The following is a 13143-nucleotide window of genomic DNA, read 5'->3' on the forward strand; positions in this document are numbered from 1 at the left end:
TAGTAAAATAAAGGCGTAATTTTTTTTTACCTTTAAAATTATTATTATTATTATTTTTTAATCGGCCAAATCGGTGTCCAAAAATACCGATTTCCGATTGTTATGAAAACTTCAAATCGGCCCTAATTAAATCGGCCATTCAGATTAAAATCGGTCAACCTCTTAATATACAGTAAGTGCAAACACTGGAATGGTAGATGTGCAGAAGATGAATGTACAAGTAGAGATACTGGAGGGCAAAGGAGCAAGATAAATAAATAAATACAGTATGGGGATGAGGTAGTTGGATGGGCTGTTTACAGATTGGCTTGGTACAGGTGCAGTGTTCTGTGAGCTGCTCTGACAACTGATGCTATTGAGGGAAATAGAAGTCTCCAGCTTCAGTGATTTTTGCAGTTCGTTCCAGTCATTGGCAGCAGAGAACTGGAAGGAAAGGTGGCCAAAGGATGAATTGGCTTTGGGGGTGACCAGTGAGATATACATGCTGGAGCGCGTGCTACGAGTGGGTGCTGCTATGGTGACCAGTGAGCTGAGATAAGGCGGCGCTTTACCTAGCAGAGACTTGTAGATGACCTGGAGCCAGTGGGTTTGGCCACGAGAGTGAAGCGAGAGCCAGCCAATGAGAGCGTACAGATGAACTAAAGTAAAATGAACTAAAGTAAATGAACTAAAGTAAAAAATAATAAAAATTAACAATAACGAGGCTACATACAGGGGGTACAGAGTCAGGGTGCGGGGGTACAGGTTAGCTGAGGTAATATGTACATGTTGGTAGGGGTGAACTGACTATGCATAGATAATAAACAGCGAGTAGCAGCAGTGTACAAAACAAATAGACTGGGGGTGGGGGGGTCAATGTAAATAGTCCGGTGGCCATTTGATTAATTGTTCAGCAGTCTAATGGCTTGGGTTAGAAGCTGTTAAGGAGCTTTTTGGTCCTAGACTTGGCACTCTGGTACCGCTTGCCGTGCAGTAGCAGAGAAAACAGTCCGACTTGGGTGACTGGAGTCTGACAATTTTATGGCCTTTCCTCTGACACCGCCTATTACATAGGTCCTGGATGGCAGGAAGCTTGGCCCCAGTGATGCCGTATGCACTATCTCTCGCTCTCTCCCATTACAGGTTTATGATGGACGTAAATACCGAAACTACTTTCCCCACTTTGCCAAAATGAAAGTTGAGAATCCCTTTGTTACCACAGAGAAATACTTTGTAGTACGGTAACCTCAAAAGGCTGAATAATGCAACAACATTTATGCATTCCAAAAAGTAGAAATTGTCCATGTGTATTTAAAGAACAATCCTGTCAAATGTGTTAATAATTTGTGACGCAACTAAAGATGGTAGGACAACATAACTGTTTCTCTTAATGTATCTATTTCCCAGTTGTCAGGGTCACAACTCTAGGGGAACGTATATGATTAAATATGAAACTATTTGTGAGAAGATGAAATGTGATGTTAGTCTTCTAAATGAGAAAATACTTTTTCATGTAAAGTTTATCCAGTTAGTGGCCACGCCATCGTGAGCACAGACATTATACCCAAATGTCATGAAACACTCCTTTCCACAGTTAATAAAAATGACTCAAGACAAAATGTACATTTAGTCAAGAGAATGCAGGGACAAGGTCTCCACATTGGAATGGCTACCACTCCACAGACCAAGCAGACTAAGGCATGAGCCGGATGTTGCAAAATGGTTGAAACTACAACTCTAACAAAGGACAAGACCAGAGAACGTGGATATCATCCCCACGCTGAAATGGTTAAGAAATCTACAAACTAAAGACCAATTATTCAGTCTGCAGCTGTTGAAATACTTTAGTCTGTTCTTAGATCGAATGCGTTTACCAATGGTACTCTGAAAGATCCATTCACTACCGAACGACCAAATGATTACACCTGACGCATTCATTATAACAAGCTACAACTACGAAAGACTGATCTCTGGTGGACATCCAGAGACTTTCTGTTGACAATCTATCCAGCAGATGGACCAGCGACCACAGAAAGACAACAAAGGCAGACACTCGTCAATATATACAATTGCAATTTATATTCGAATGAGTGGCTGTGCATGTTCAAAGAATTAGCATTTCCATGAGTGTAGTCAACTGTATGTCCGTGGGTCCACTCTGAGTTTCCCGCTTTTTGAGCTGTCCCCAACTTTTCTTTGTCTACCAAGCCTTCATACCGGTTTCGTCAACTATGGACTTTTTTGTGTCATGTTAGAAACCAATGTATGACCTACTGTGTGTGTTTTATGTAATTCTATGATTGATTAGTTAGTAAATAAATAATTAAGTCAATTTGTATATAGCTGATTCATGATTTATATTAGGGTTCGTGCATAAATCCAAGGGTTTGCGACGTTCAGGAATGAGACTGATGAGGTAATAATACATTAATAGAAGACTGTAATCGATAAGATATGAACATATCTGAAGAGTTAATTCGGGAAAGAGACTCTTTAAACTCTAAATATTCCCGTGGTGCCCCGACTTCCTAGTTAATTAAAGTGTACATGATTAGTTTAATCACATAAGGAATAATTAGAGAAAATGTATTTGATAATATAAGTTTTCACATTTAATGATAGTCACATTACAACACTGTAGCACAACATCTGTAGTGCCTTAAGGTCAGATGCCGAGCAGTTGCCATACCAGGCGGTGATGCAACCGGTCAGGATGCTCGCGATGGTGCAGCTGTAGAACTTTGATGGGGGACCCATGCCAAATCTTTTCAGGCTCCTGACAGGGAAAAGGTTTTGTTGTGCACTCTTCACGACTGTCTTGGTGTGTTTGGACGATGATAGCTCGTTGGTGATGTGGACACCAAGGAACTTGAACATCTCGACCCGCTCCACTACAGCCCCGTTGATGTTAATGGGGGCCAGTTCAGCCCACTTTTTCCTGTGGTCCACGATCAGCTCCTTTGTCTTGCTCACATGGAGGGAGAGGTTGTTGTCCTGGCACCATATAGTTTAACCTGACTGTGAGAATGAACAGAGCCAGTCCCAAAACGTACTTTTCCCCTCCCCCTTGGCCCTGACCCTTCAATGTTTGCAGATATGTAAGGTGGAAGCAATATGGTGTAACCTTCACCACTACACTGCGCATACCCTCCAGACATGCAAATATCAAGGAATATTTTTTTCTCTATATCAAGGGGAAGCTTCTAAGTGGCATTTTAAGAAGATTCAACTAGATAAGTATAAACCCAGTAGCCATCAATAGGGTCAAACTGACAGAGACAGATATGAGGCACATGATAACAAGGGCTTCTTCCTGGCCCAAATAGAGCTGCCTTATGGGCTCCACCTGCTCCCACAACTGTACAGGACATAGAAATAGCCTCTCCCATTGCAGGGGTAATAAGAATCTGCTCTATCAAACACCGATACTCATCCGATGAATGGTAGTTTGACTGAAGATCCATGCGCGACGCAAGTAAATCATCCATTGATGGCAACTGGAGACCTGCGCCAAAATGTGGAGATCTGAACATCTCTTTAAAAAAAAAATTTAAGCAATTTATTGCTGGGGGACGACTCATAATACAGTAACAGAGTAAATGTAATGCCATCAAACATATGGAAAGTATGTGTTTGATACCATTCCACTCAAGCTATTACCACAAGCCCGTCTTCCCCAATTAAAGCGTCACCAACCTCCTGTGGTTCAGTCCCACTCAGGTGCCTCATTGTGTTGTGTGTGATTGCCCTCTGTTGGTCTTGGAGAGAACATTATGCTTTAAATTTGCTGTGGCAGCCTGGTCTCATATCAATGTGTGTGGTTTTTGTTGTTACTCTAGTAGATATCCGACTATAGAAGTTGGCTATAAAGCACAAACAGATCTGGTACCAGGCTAGGAACGTGGGAGGAAAGAAACATCAGTTTATTGAGATGAACCTTAAGTGGCATTCTCTCCTTCATCTCCACTTATATGAAAAGATAGGCTAGGTGGAAACTATACAACAAAGGATGCCTGCCGGAAACTAGCTTTCACTGGTCTCTGTTTCACTTGTCCAGTGAAACAGAGACCAGGGGTGCATTCAATTAGGTCAGGGGTGGGAAAACTACAGCTCGGATGCAGCCCGCAAGCCCATTTAATACATGGGAGATTGGAGTGGGGGGGGGGGTTATTATTTTGGGAACTCCAGGCCACACTTGAACCTCTATAATTTCTACATACTTTCTATATAGTTTTAATGGACCTATATATTTTCAATTCAAATAACTACCCTTTTTTTCTGGCCTGCAAATAGGTTTTGGCACAAAAAAAATCGGTCCCCAAAGAATCTGTGCAGCCCTCCGTTTAATTTTTACATCCCGACGTGGGCTTCAAGCCAAAATAATTTCCCACCTCTGAGTTAGGTTCAACATTAGCTACTTGCTTGAAGGTTTGTACTGAATGGCATGTTTTCCCAAAACTGTGCACCGCGTTCATCAACAGCTTTTGAAGAATGTTTGCTCCCATTGGGTGGGTGTAGCCTGATCAAAATGGGTGTGAACATGTATGGTGTGCTCATGAAGCACACCATACACAATCACCCTCTGGGCCACCATAATCACATCGTTCTTCAAAATAGATGTCCAGTACAGTACCTTTTCCGTTAAATTAAACATTGAACAACGTTCTTTCGTACTGAACGCACCTCTGGGTGGTGTTCATTGGGACACACCAAGGCAAAATGGGAAACGAAAATTCTTAGACTTCAGATTGAAACAGGGAGGTACTCTGTTTTCCGTGATTCCCTCTGAGAATGTTCTTCGATTTCATGCCTACTGCAGACAGTGTTCTCAGAAAATTGAGGCAGAGGCATGTACAGCAATTAACACAGATTCTGGTTTAAAAGGATTCATCAAATCAGTTTTATTTGTCTTTATGGGGTGTCTTTTACAAGTTGCAACAAAATAATTCCTCTCAATCAATGTTTAGGTTAGTTAAAGAGCCCATTTGTTTCTCAGATAAGAAATTCCTCAAAAAGGGCACACTACAAACAAAAAAAACCGTAATATATATGTATATATATATGTATATATCAAAATCAGATATATAAATATATATGAAAAAATCTGATAATGTTATCAAAAATAACAGGAGGCAGGGAGTGTTGAAGGTAGTGAATAAGCTGTATTTAGTAAATTACACAGCCAAAAGGTGACAGACACTATTGTGAGGATGGACGTCCGATTCGGGACAGAAAACGTTAACAGTACACCGTGTACTGTCATAGAGAGAGTCTAAATCCACAAAAAAACAAAGCACAGCAAACAAATTAGGAACTTGAGTATATAAAAACTTTAACCAAACCGTGATGATGGAAGAGAGAAGCACATTGGAAGACCCCCCAAAGGAGTTGACAAACACCCTTTGTCTTAAAAAAATATAAGGCCTCCCGAGTGGCGCAGCGGTCTAAGGCACTGCATCGCAGTGCTTGAGGCGTCACTACAGACTCGGATTTGATCCCAGGCTGTGTCACAACCGTCTGTAACTGGGAGTCCCATTGTGCGATGCCCTATTAGCCCAGCGTCGTCCGAGTTAGGGGAGGGTTTAGCCACTGGGGGCTTTACTTGGCTCATCGCGCTCTAGGGACTCCTTGTGGCGGGCCGGGCGCCTACAGGCTGACTTTGGTCGTCAGTTGAACTGTTTCCTACGACATATTGGTGCAGCTGGCTTCCGGGTTAAGCGGGCGCATGTTAAAAAGAGCGGTTTGGCGGGTCATGTTTCAGAGGACGCATGACTCGACCTTTGCCTCTCTCTCTCTCTCGAGCCCGTTGGAGAGTTGCAGCGATGAGACAAGATCGTAATTGGATATCACGAAATTGGGGAGGAAAACGGGGTAAAAAATTTAAGTATGGGGGATTTTTGAAAAGAAGATGTGTAGTAGTATTGTACAAAGAGGACAAAGGAAATGCATGCAACGGATAAAATGCATATTTTAAAAAAGCCCAGTTATAGAAATGTAACCCAATTCAGTTTGAACTTGAATCCAGTGGCCAGCCAGTCAGTGGGCCATACCCTCGACACCTACCAGGCCCCTGTGAGTCCCTTGATAAGAGGGACCGGCCCTGTGTGGATATGTGTGAAATCAAAGCAGCAAAACCCCAGCTAAAATGTTCCACCTATGCACAGCCATTAATCCTGATCACACTGATAATGCACAACTTACGCTTCACTGTGCCGAGGCTCCTACATAGACTGGATATGGATGGATGCTGACCTGGGATAAGGGTTGTGTTAGTGGGAAGGGGAGACACTGCCCCATGCAGTCTGGGGGGAGGGGGGTTGACTAAAGTGCCTGACAATCTTTGGTCTACCAACCCTACAGGTTGCAATACCACAAGCCATGTCAAAATGCATTTGGAAGAAAGCAAAGAAGAAAACAATGGCACAAGCAGGAGAAAACCGCATGCCATTCCAGGTATTTTCATATTTCAGAATCCATTGTTTTCATCGTAACTCGTTTCACAATTTTTAAAACAAATCTAAGTTATACAGTTATATGTTAACATCTTCATCAAACCCTGAGCAAAGAGAGGAGCCTCCAAGAAGGCCGAACATAAGACTTCATATATTATAACAAAACAAATCTGTCCGGATTAAGAATTAAAATAAAGATGATTAACAGGATATGTGTTTTGCATGCAGACCCTTGAACCCTATGCATGATTTGAAGGCTCTGGATTGGATGTCAGGGTAGGGGGCGGGGGATTGCACTTTAGCGACACGTCAAAGTGTACGAGACTACTAGCTCTCTATAATCTGCCTCATACCTTACGACGACGTCGACCGTGAGCTTGCAACAGACTAAGGGAAATTTCAAAGGTATACCATGGAAATCTCTTAAACCATCAATGTCACCTTCACCTTTTCAGGCCAAACCCTATCTGTCATGGTCTTACATATCAAATCAATAAAAAAACACTTCAAGATGGGGGAAAATGTCTCTGAAATGTCGATGTCAACCATATAAGGTTCCCAAAAGTGGTTGTCCTGTATTGTGAGGTGATTGGTTGCGGCGGTCCTGCATCATGAGGACATTTGTGGCATTGACTTGTGAGGGCACGCAGATTCTGCTCTGGTCCAATAATAATAATACATTTTACTTGGGTACACATTTCAAGATAGTCAAGGACATCTTGCATTAAAAGTAGGCCTACATAAAATCAAGTGCAGTACATAAAATAGGGCTCTGGTCAAATGTAGTGCACTATATAGGGAATAGGGTGCCAGTTGGGAGGTAACCCATGTGAACAGATGGAGAGTCTGTCCTTTAGGCGTGTCACTGTGAGCAGTACATCCAGAGAGCCTTTTTAAAGCCATGATGGCTTGATTGGCCTTGTTAGGAAATGGCCCTGTAGCCTAATTAACCCTGCGTTCCCTGGACTCTTGAGCTGCTGAGTGGAGAGACTGGACACCTGATGCCAGCAACGGCTCATCTAGATCAGTGGTTCCCAAACTAAGGGCGGCATCATTTTTTTAAGGAACACAGTCCAGCTTTAAAAACTTACTCTTGAGAGCTGTAATAGTAGAATGCTCAAGGTGCAATTTTGAAATTGGGTAGTGCATCATCAGGTCCTCTTGTCATGTTAGTCATTGCATACCTTAAAGAGCTATTTACAACTTGTTATAAATGTCCAGATCAACTATCCCATTTCAGCTAAAAAAAATTTAGCTCATAGATATTGTTGTAATTTTTTTGTCATTCAATATCACATGAACACACATTAGACATGGCAAAATGTATGGAACTGCAAAAACATTTGTATTAAAACTGAACAATTTTCTTTGCACCCCTGGACCAAAAAAATAATTAAAATAAAGAAATAATTTACAATTCTTTTTAAAAATTAATAATATATATATATTTTTTTGGCAGAATTGCAGGAAATAAGCTTTAAACCTGCATTCTCTCCACCAACAAGAGAGGTGTGAACAGTTTGTCATGAACAGTGCTTGTGCCCATAGAAATAGACGTGGCGCATACGTGGGATGTTCCCCAATGCTGGTAAACGTAAAGTAAGGGTACGAGGAGTGAGTGAGAAAGAGAGAGACAGGAAGGGAGAGAGAGAAATAGGGAGGACAAGAGAGTGAGAGCGCACAATTAGAAGGCCCGGGATGTTTCTGTATGGAGATCTGTGGTCGCATCAGTCAGACAGACAGACAAAAGACACGAGTCGGGGCATATTGATAAAGCTGGACTCTTTGCCTAAGTCTCGGGGTCCGGGCCAAACCAGACAAACAAGCCCATCGTTTAAAAGCAGCAGCACTCAGCTTCCCTTCCTCCCTTCCCCAGCCTTCTGCCTGCTCTGCTCTTGCTCCAGCGCCGCCCCGGAAGCACAGTGGCCTGGTTTGGTCCTTTCCCGGACTGGAGTGTTTCTCAGCAGAAAATGGCTGAGTCCCCACAATGCAGGGGTCTACGGAGTACAGCAGTGTTACCACAATGCAACCGTCCGCTAGAGAGGAGAGCAGAGTCCCTACAATGCCGCAGTTTCCTAAAGAGAGCAGAGTCCCCACAATGCATCAGTCTCCTACAGAGGACAGCAGAATCCCCAAAATGCAACCTAACATGCAGACAGAACTTCAGTGGACAGGGCCACGTTGACAAAACTGATGCAAAGGTGCATCTGGGGCCCAATACTTATTAAAATAGCCTCTAAGACCAGATAACGTTGATTAAATACATGATGATTTGCTCAAGCTAAAATGTGGTCAGGGCATGTAGGTTTGAAGCAAAGTTGTTTTGGTCCTCACACAAAAACTTCCCTCCATTCTCAAATGTATCCAATTGCCAAGGGCAGCCTTCTTAAGTCTGGTCGGTGTTAAAACTAGAAGAATGTGTTGAGTTTCAGCAGAAATAGTGTGTGTGTACGTGATATAAATGCACCTCTCACGGCCTCAAACTTTTCAAAGTGCTAACAGAATCTACAGAAGCTTCTCATTATCAAGGTTGTCGTCATAAAAAAAATGTGCATATGGTAATGCATTCTCTAAAAACAAACATATTTAGTTATTATTATCCTGTATTTACAGCTATGTGATTGGTGCTCCATGCTAGCAGCACTGATGCCAACAAGCGTCAGTTCCTCCTTGCCACTATAAAACACATGCCGTGGATGGGCACTCTGGCTAAAATAACCAGCACTTCAATTTACTAGTAAATTAGTAATAATTATCTACAAGTTAACAGTGTTTAATTTATACAGAACTATTGCCTTCATATTTGAAGGCTACGGACGAGTAGGTTAAAAGACAACATAAAACTCTGGGAAAGTATTCAAGGTATTATTGGTTTGTGGACAATATGATAAGATGTATCACATTTAAAGTAACTGGCCAGTGTCCAGATTTCTATGAAATATGACCTATAATTAATTACAATGACTGGTATTGTTTCTTCTCCCCAAAAATGTAATTATGTTAAAAAGCATATTTTCTGTTTTGGAATGGTGTGGGTGTACCCAAACAGCCGAATGGTGTGGGCGTCGACCAGTCAAAAAATATTAATGCGAGTAGACTGCTGGGATGACGTCATCCTCTATGTGGAAATAGCTAGCATTTTTTAAACTGTCTATAGAGCTGGGCGATATGGACAAAAACCCATATCATGATAATGTAAAAAAAAAAAAAATCACAAAAAATGCTCCAATGATAATTCTGCGCTAAATTATAGAAATAAAAATTGGGAGGCGCTAGAGCTGGGCGATATGGACAAAAAGTAGTATTGCAATAAATGTAACAATATTGCTCGATAACAAATACAATGATCTTTTTTTTAAAAAAATGGACAGTTACTTTACATTAGCGGCAGGGCTCTCGAGAATGTATTTTTCAGTGCCAAGTGACACTTGGCAGCCTGACTCAAAAAGTAAGCCATTTCATCTAACATATCCAGGAAATGCATGAGATATCTTGATTTGTAACCTATTCAAATATGATCCAATATTAGCAGGTGTATTTTTGACGACATCTTTGTGCAGATTGGCCTAAAGGCTATATTATTCACCACCTGAGGATGTGGGAACTCAAAACAGCTAGATTGCTAACTCTAACTAGGATATTGTTGCTATATAGAATAAATAATTAGCCTACATGGCTATCAGTAAACGTAGGCGAATGTCCTACAGAAACTTTCCACCGCTAGGCCTAGGCTACATGATGTAGGCATATTAACTGCAAATGGCGGGCTCTGCTCATCTCCACTGCATCGAAACCATACTAACTACAGCCTATTCCGGTTGTAAAGTGTTTCCATGAACTCAATTGAGGTGATAAATACATGATATACTCACAGAAAGCTGTGTCTCCTCTCTTACTACAACAAAAGTAGTTGCTTTGAAAACGGTATTCCCCCCCCCCCCCCCCCAAATAGCATTTTGAGCAACGGCCATATGCTTGTGCTTCTCAGAATGCATCTCTCCTCCGCCGTGTGCAGTGGGTGTCAGCAGCCAACAGCAAAACAGGGACAAGCAGGAATCAACATAATGCATAGGCTATTACTGTTGACCATATAATGATTTTAGGACAAACTACAGAAACATTGTATAGCAAAATCACAGAAAATTCCTGATGTATGCAAAATGCTTCGGTAAGGGGAAGGTAATGTCGGTAATTTTCTGCTTATCGTCCCAGCTCTAGGTACAATTTTGAGGTGTTTTTTTCCCCTCCAATTTATGCTTTGGCCACAAATACAACTATAGGATGAGTCAACATTTGGGTACGAGTGAACAGAATATGAACTTTTAAAAGTGATATTTTCACTGGACAGTTACTTAAAAAAAAACTGGGGTTGTTTCCTGCTTGCTGACCTGTTCTAAGGAGCCAACCAAGTCGGGGAAAACTCATAATTAATCCCCAGAAAAGGCAATCATGAGTAAAAGTAGAATACATGAAATGAGTGTATCGCCACCATCAAGCCTTTCTTATTCTATTCGACAATCTTCTGTTTGAAAATAGAGTATAATTTTGGAGCAGGGCCGCATGCAGCTGTGTAATCATCCTGCTCCAGCATCATGCTAGGAACATTACTGTTTTTTTAATCTAAACATCAGGTTAATCTCTACTACATGGGGTTTTAAATTGTCCTCGCCATTTTCAACCCCGTCTGTTTTATTGCTCCAACTGGCACCTAGTGGGCCGGTCCCTGGAGGACACAATGTGACCTTAAAAAGGGATGCCCAGTGGTATACAAGCCCCTCCCATGTGGCCCCCAGACCCCTGTTGCCAGAGGGCAGCATTGACCTAAAAGAATCACCCCACCACTCCCACCCCGCAAACTTGACGTCGAGTGACCGTGAAGTCTTGTCTCCACCCATTAAAAGCAGCTTCAGCTGTTGCAATGGAGTCAAACCCGGGACTAAACAAGCAATCCCATTCCTTCTAATGCTGCTACAGCGCTCCCAGAGAAGTCTTGTGTATGTAAACATACGGACAAAGCTTTTGCTAAGCCACCCCCTTTAGGTAGGGAGCACATAATATAGAGAGAGGCTCCTAGTTTGTGATGCCCCACCCTGTGTGACACTGAGGTGCGTGGGTTTAGAGAATTCATGTAAACAGACGCAGCAGGGCAGCACACAGAACCCTGTTGGGCCGTAAACAACAAAGGAGGAAGACGAGCGCGCTGCAGGCACACCGATTGGCCAGCGGCGGCAGCCATGGAGAACTGTGAATTAGGAAACAGGACAATGGGGAGGCGCTGAGGTGGATAAAGGAGTGTGGAGTTCCACAATCCAATCACATTAAATGGGTTTTTGTGTAGCTATGCTGGTGCAAAGAGCTTGGTGCAAACATTTATTTCTCATTTTCTCCTTCAAATGTAGATGAGGTGACACCCGTACCTATCTTAGTTTGTAAACACCCCATCCCATTCCACCCCTCCACCCAGCCTTGTCACCATTACTATCTGCATGCCAAGTCCCCTTTCCCACTTCTCCTCCTCTCCCGCCGGCGGTCTTTTAAAGATGAGGACTGGGTGGGTGGACAAACACTTCATAAAATGTGAATCTTCAGGACTTGACATAAAAACCATTGACAAAACAAAATAAATCAACAAATTCTACATACACATTCATCTACACTAACTGATCTTCCAATCAGCAGAGCAAGTAATAGATGAAGTGGAGGGGCCGGGGGAGTGTATCACCACCTCCCCGCCGAAAAAAGCCAGGACCTCCATTCTCGGTCTTCTTCATATCTTTTAGGGAAACTCCAGTGTAGCACTACAAATATAACCCCTGTCCAATCACTCTAATCCAAGCACACGAGCACACAAAACAAAAAAAATGGAGTAGAGCTTGGACTGGGCATGGAGCGATCAGTAGTATCGAAGCAAAAGGGAAACATGGGGGTGGGGGCTCAGGGGGAGGAGGAGCAGTAGCAGTACTAGTGGAATCATAGTAGTAACGGTAGTAGTTTTGTGGAGACTGTGGTATGTAGCCGAAGTGCTTCTGCAGTAGAAGTAGTAAGTAGTAGTCGATGGTGGTTCATTTTTGTGTGACTCGAGCGCATATAGAGTAGAAGGAACCGAGAAAGAACAGAGAGAGAGCGATGGTGACGGAGTGAGCTCTCCAGCTCTAATCATTTCCCTTGGGTTGGTTGTCCGTGAGGGAGGGGGGGCTAGGTGGGGGCAGGGGGGAGGAGTGACACTGGCGCTGGTAGAGCCGCCAGCCCTTGCGGCAGAGCAGCACGAACCAGTAGACCTGCGGCGCCAGGATACACAGGCTGCCCAGGTTGACCGACAGTGTCAGGTGGAAGGGCACGCCGTAGACGGGGATGCCGTAGTGACGGCCGTAGACCCAGTACATGTAGGGAAAGAGGGCGATTCGACACAGGAAGAAGCTGAGCAACACCATGCCCCCATTGGCCTTATGGATCCAGCAGTCCTGCAGACCCAGCTGTGAGAAACGATAGGAGAGGAGGATGAGGGAGAGATGTGTTGGGAGAATATTGAAAGGAGACAAAGAGAGAGAAAAAAGGTCATTATATGGTCAAACAGTCTTGAAATTCTAAGTGAGCAAAACTGGGCTGGAATCCCTGGACCTGTTCGAATACTTTGAAAATACATTCTTCCTTCCATGATGTAATCACTGATCTGAAGACTGGACTGGTGAAAGCTATGAAGTGGTACCCATGC

The 13143-nt window shown here is 43.0% G+C and overlaps 1 protein-coding gene across 1 annotated transcript in view; it reads right to left on the reverse strand.

The window, feature by feature from the left end:
* Positions 1 to 9792: 9792 nt before the first annotated feature.
* Positions 9793 to 13143, reverse strand: part of LOC110537679 (ceramide synthase-like) — a 53311-nt gene continuing 49960 nt past the window's right edge. The window contains exon 5 of the mRNA XM_036937650.1: positions 9793 to 12904. Coding sequence (XP_036793545.1) covers positions 12584 to 12904 — 321 coding nt within the window. The 3' untranslated portion in view covers positions 9793 to 12583. The remainder of the gene's footprint in view (positions 12905 to 13143) is intronic.

The sequence above is a fragment of the Oncorhynchus mykiss genome, chromosome 12 (genome assembly GCF_013265735.2).
Source record: "Oncorhynchus mykiss isolate Arlee chromosome 12, USDA_OmykA_1.1, whole genome shotgun sequence".
NCBI classification, from domain to species: Eukaryota; Metazoa; Chordata; class Actinopteri; order Salmoniformes; family Salmonidae; genus Oncorhynchus; species Oncorhynchus mykiss.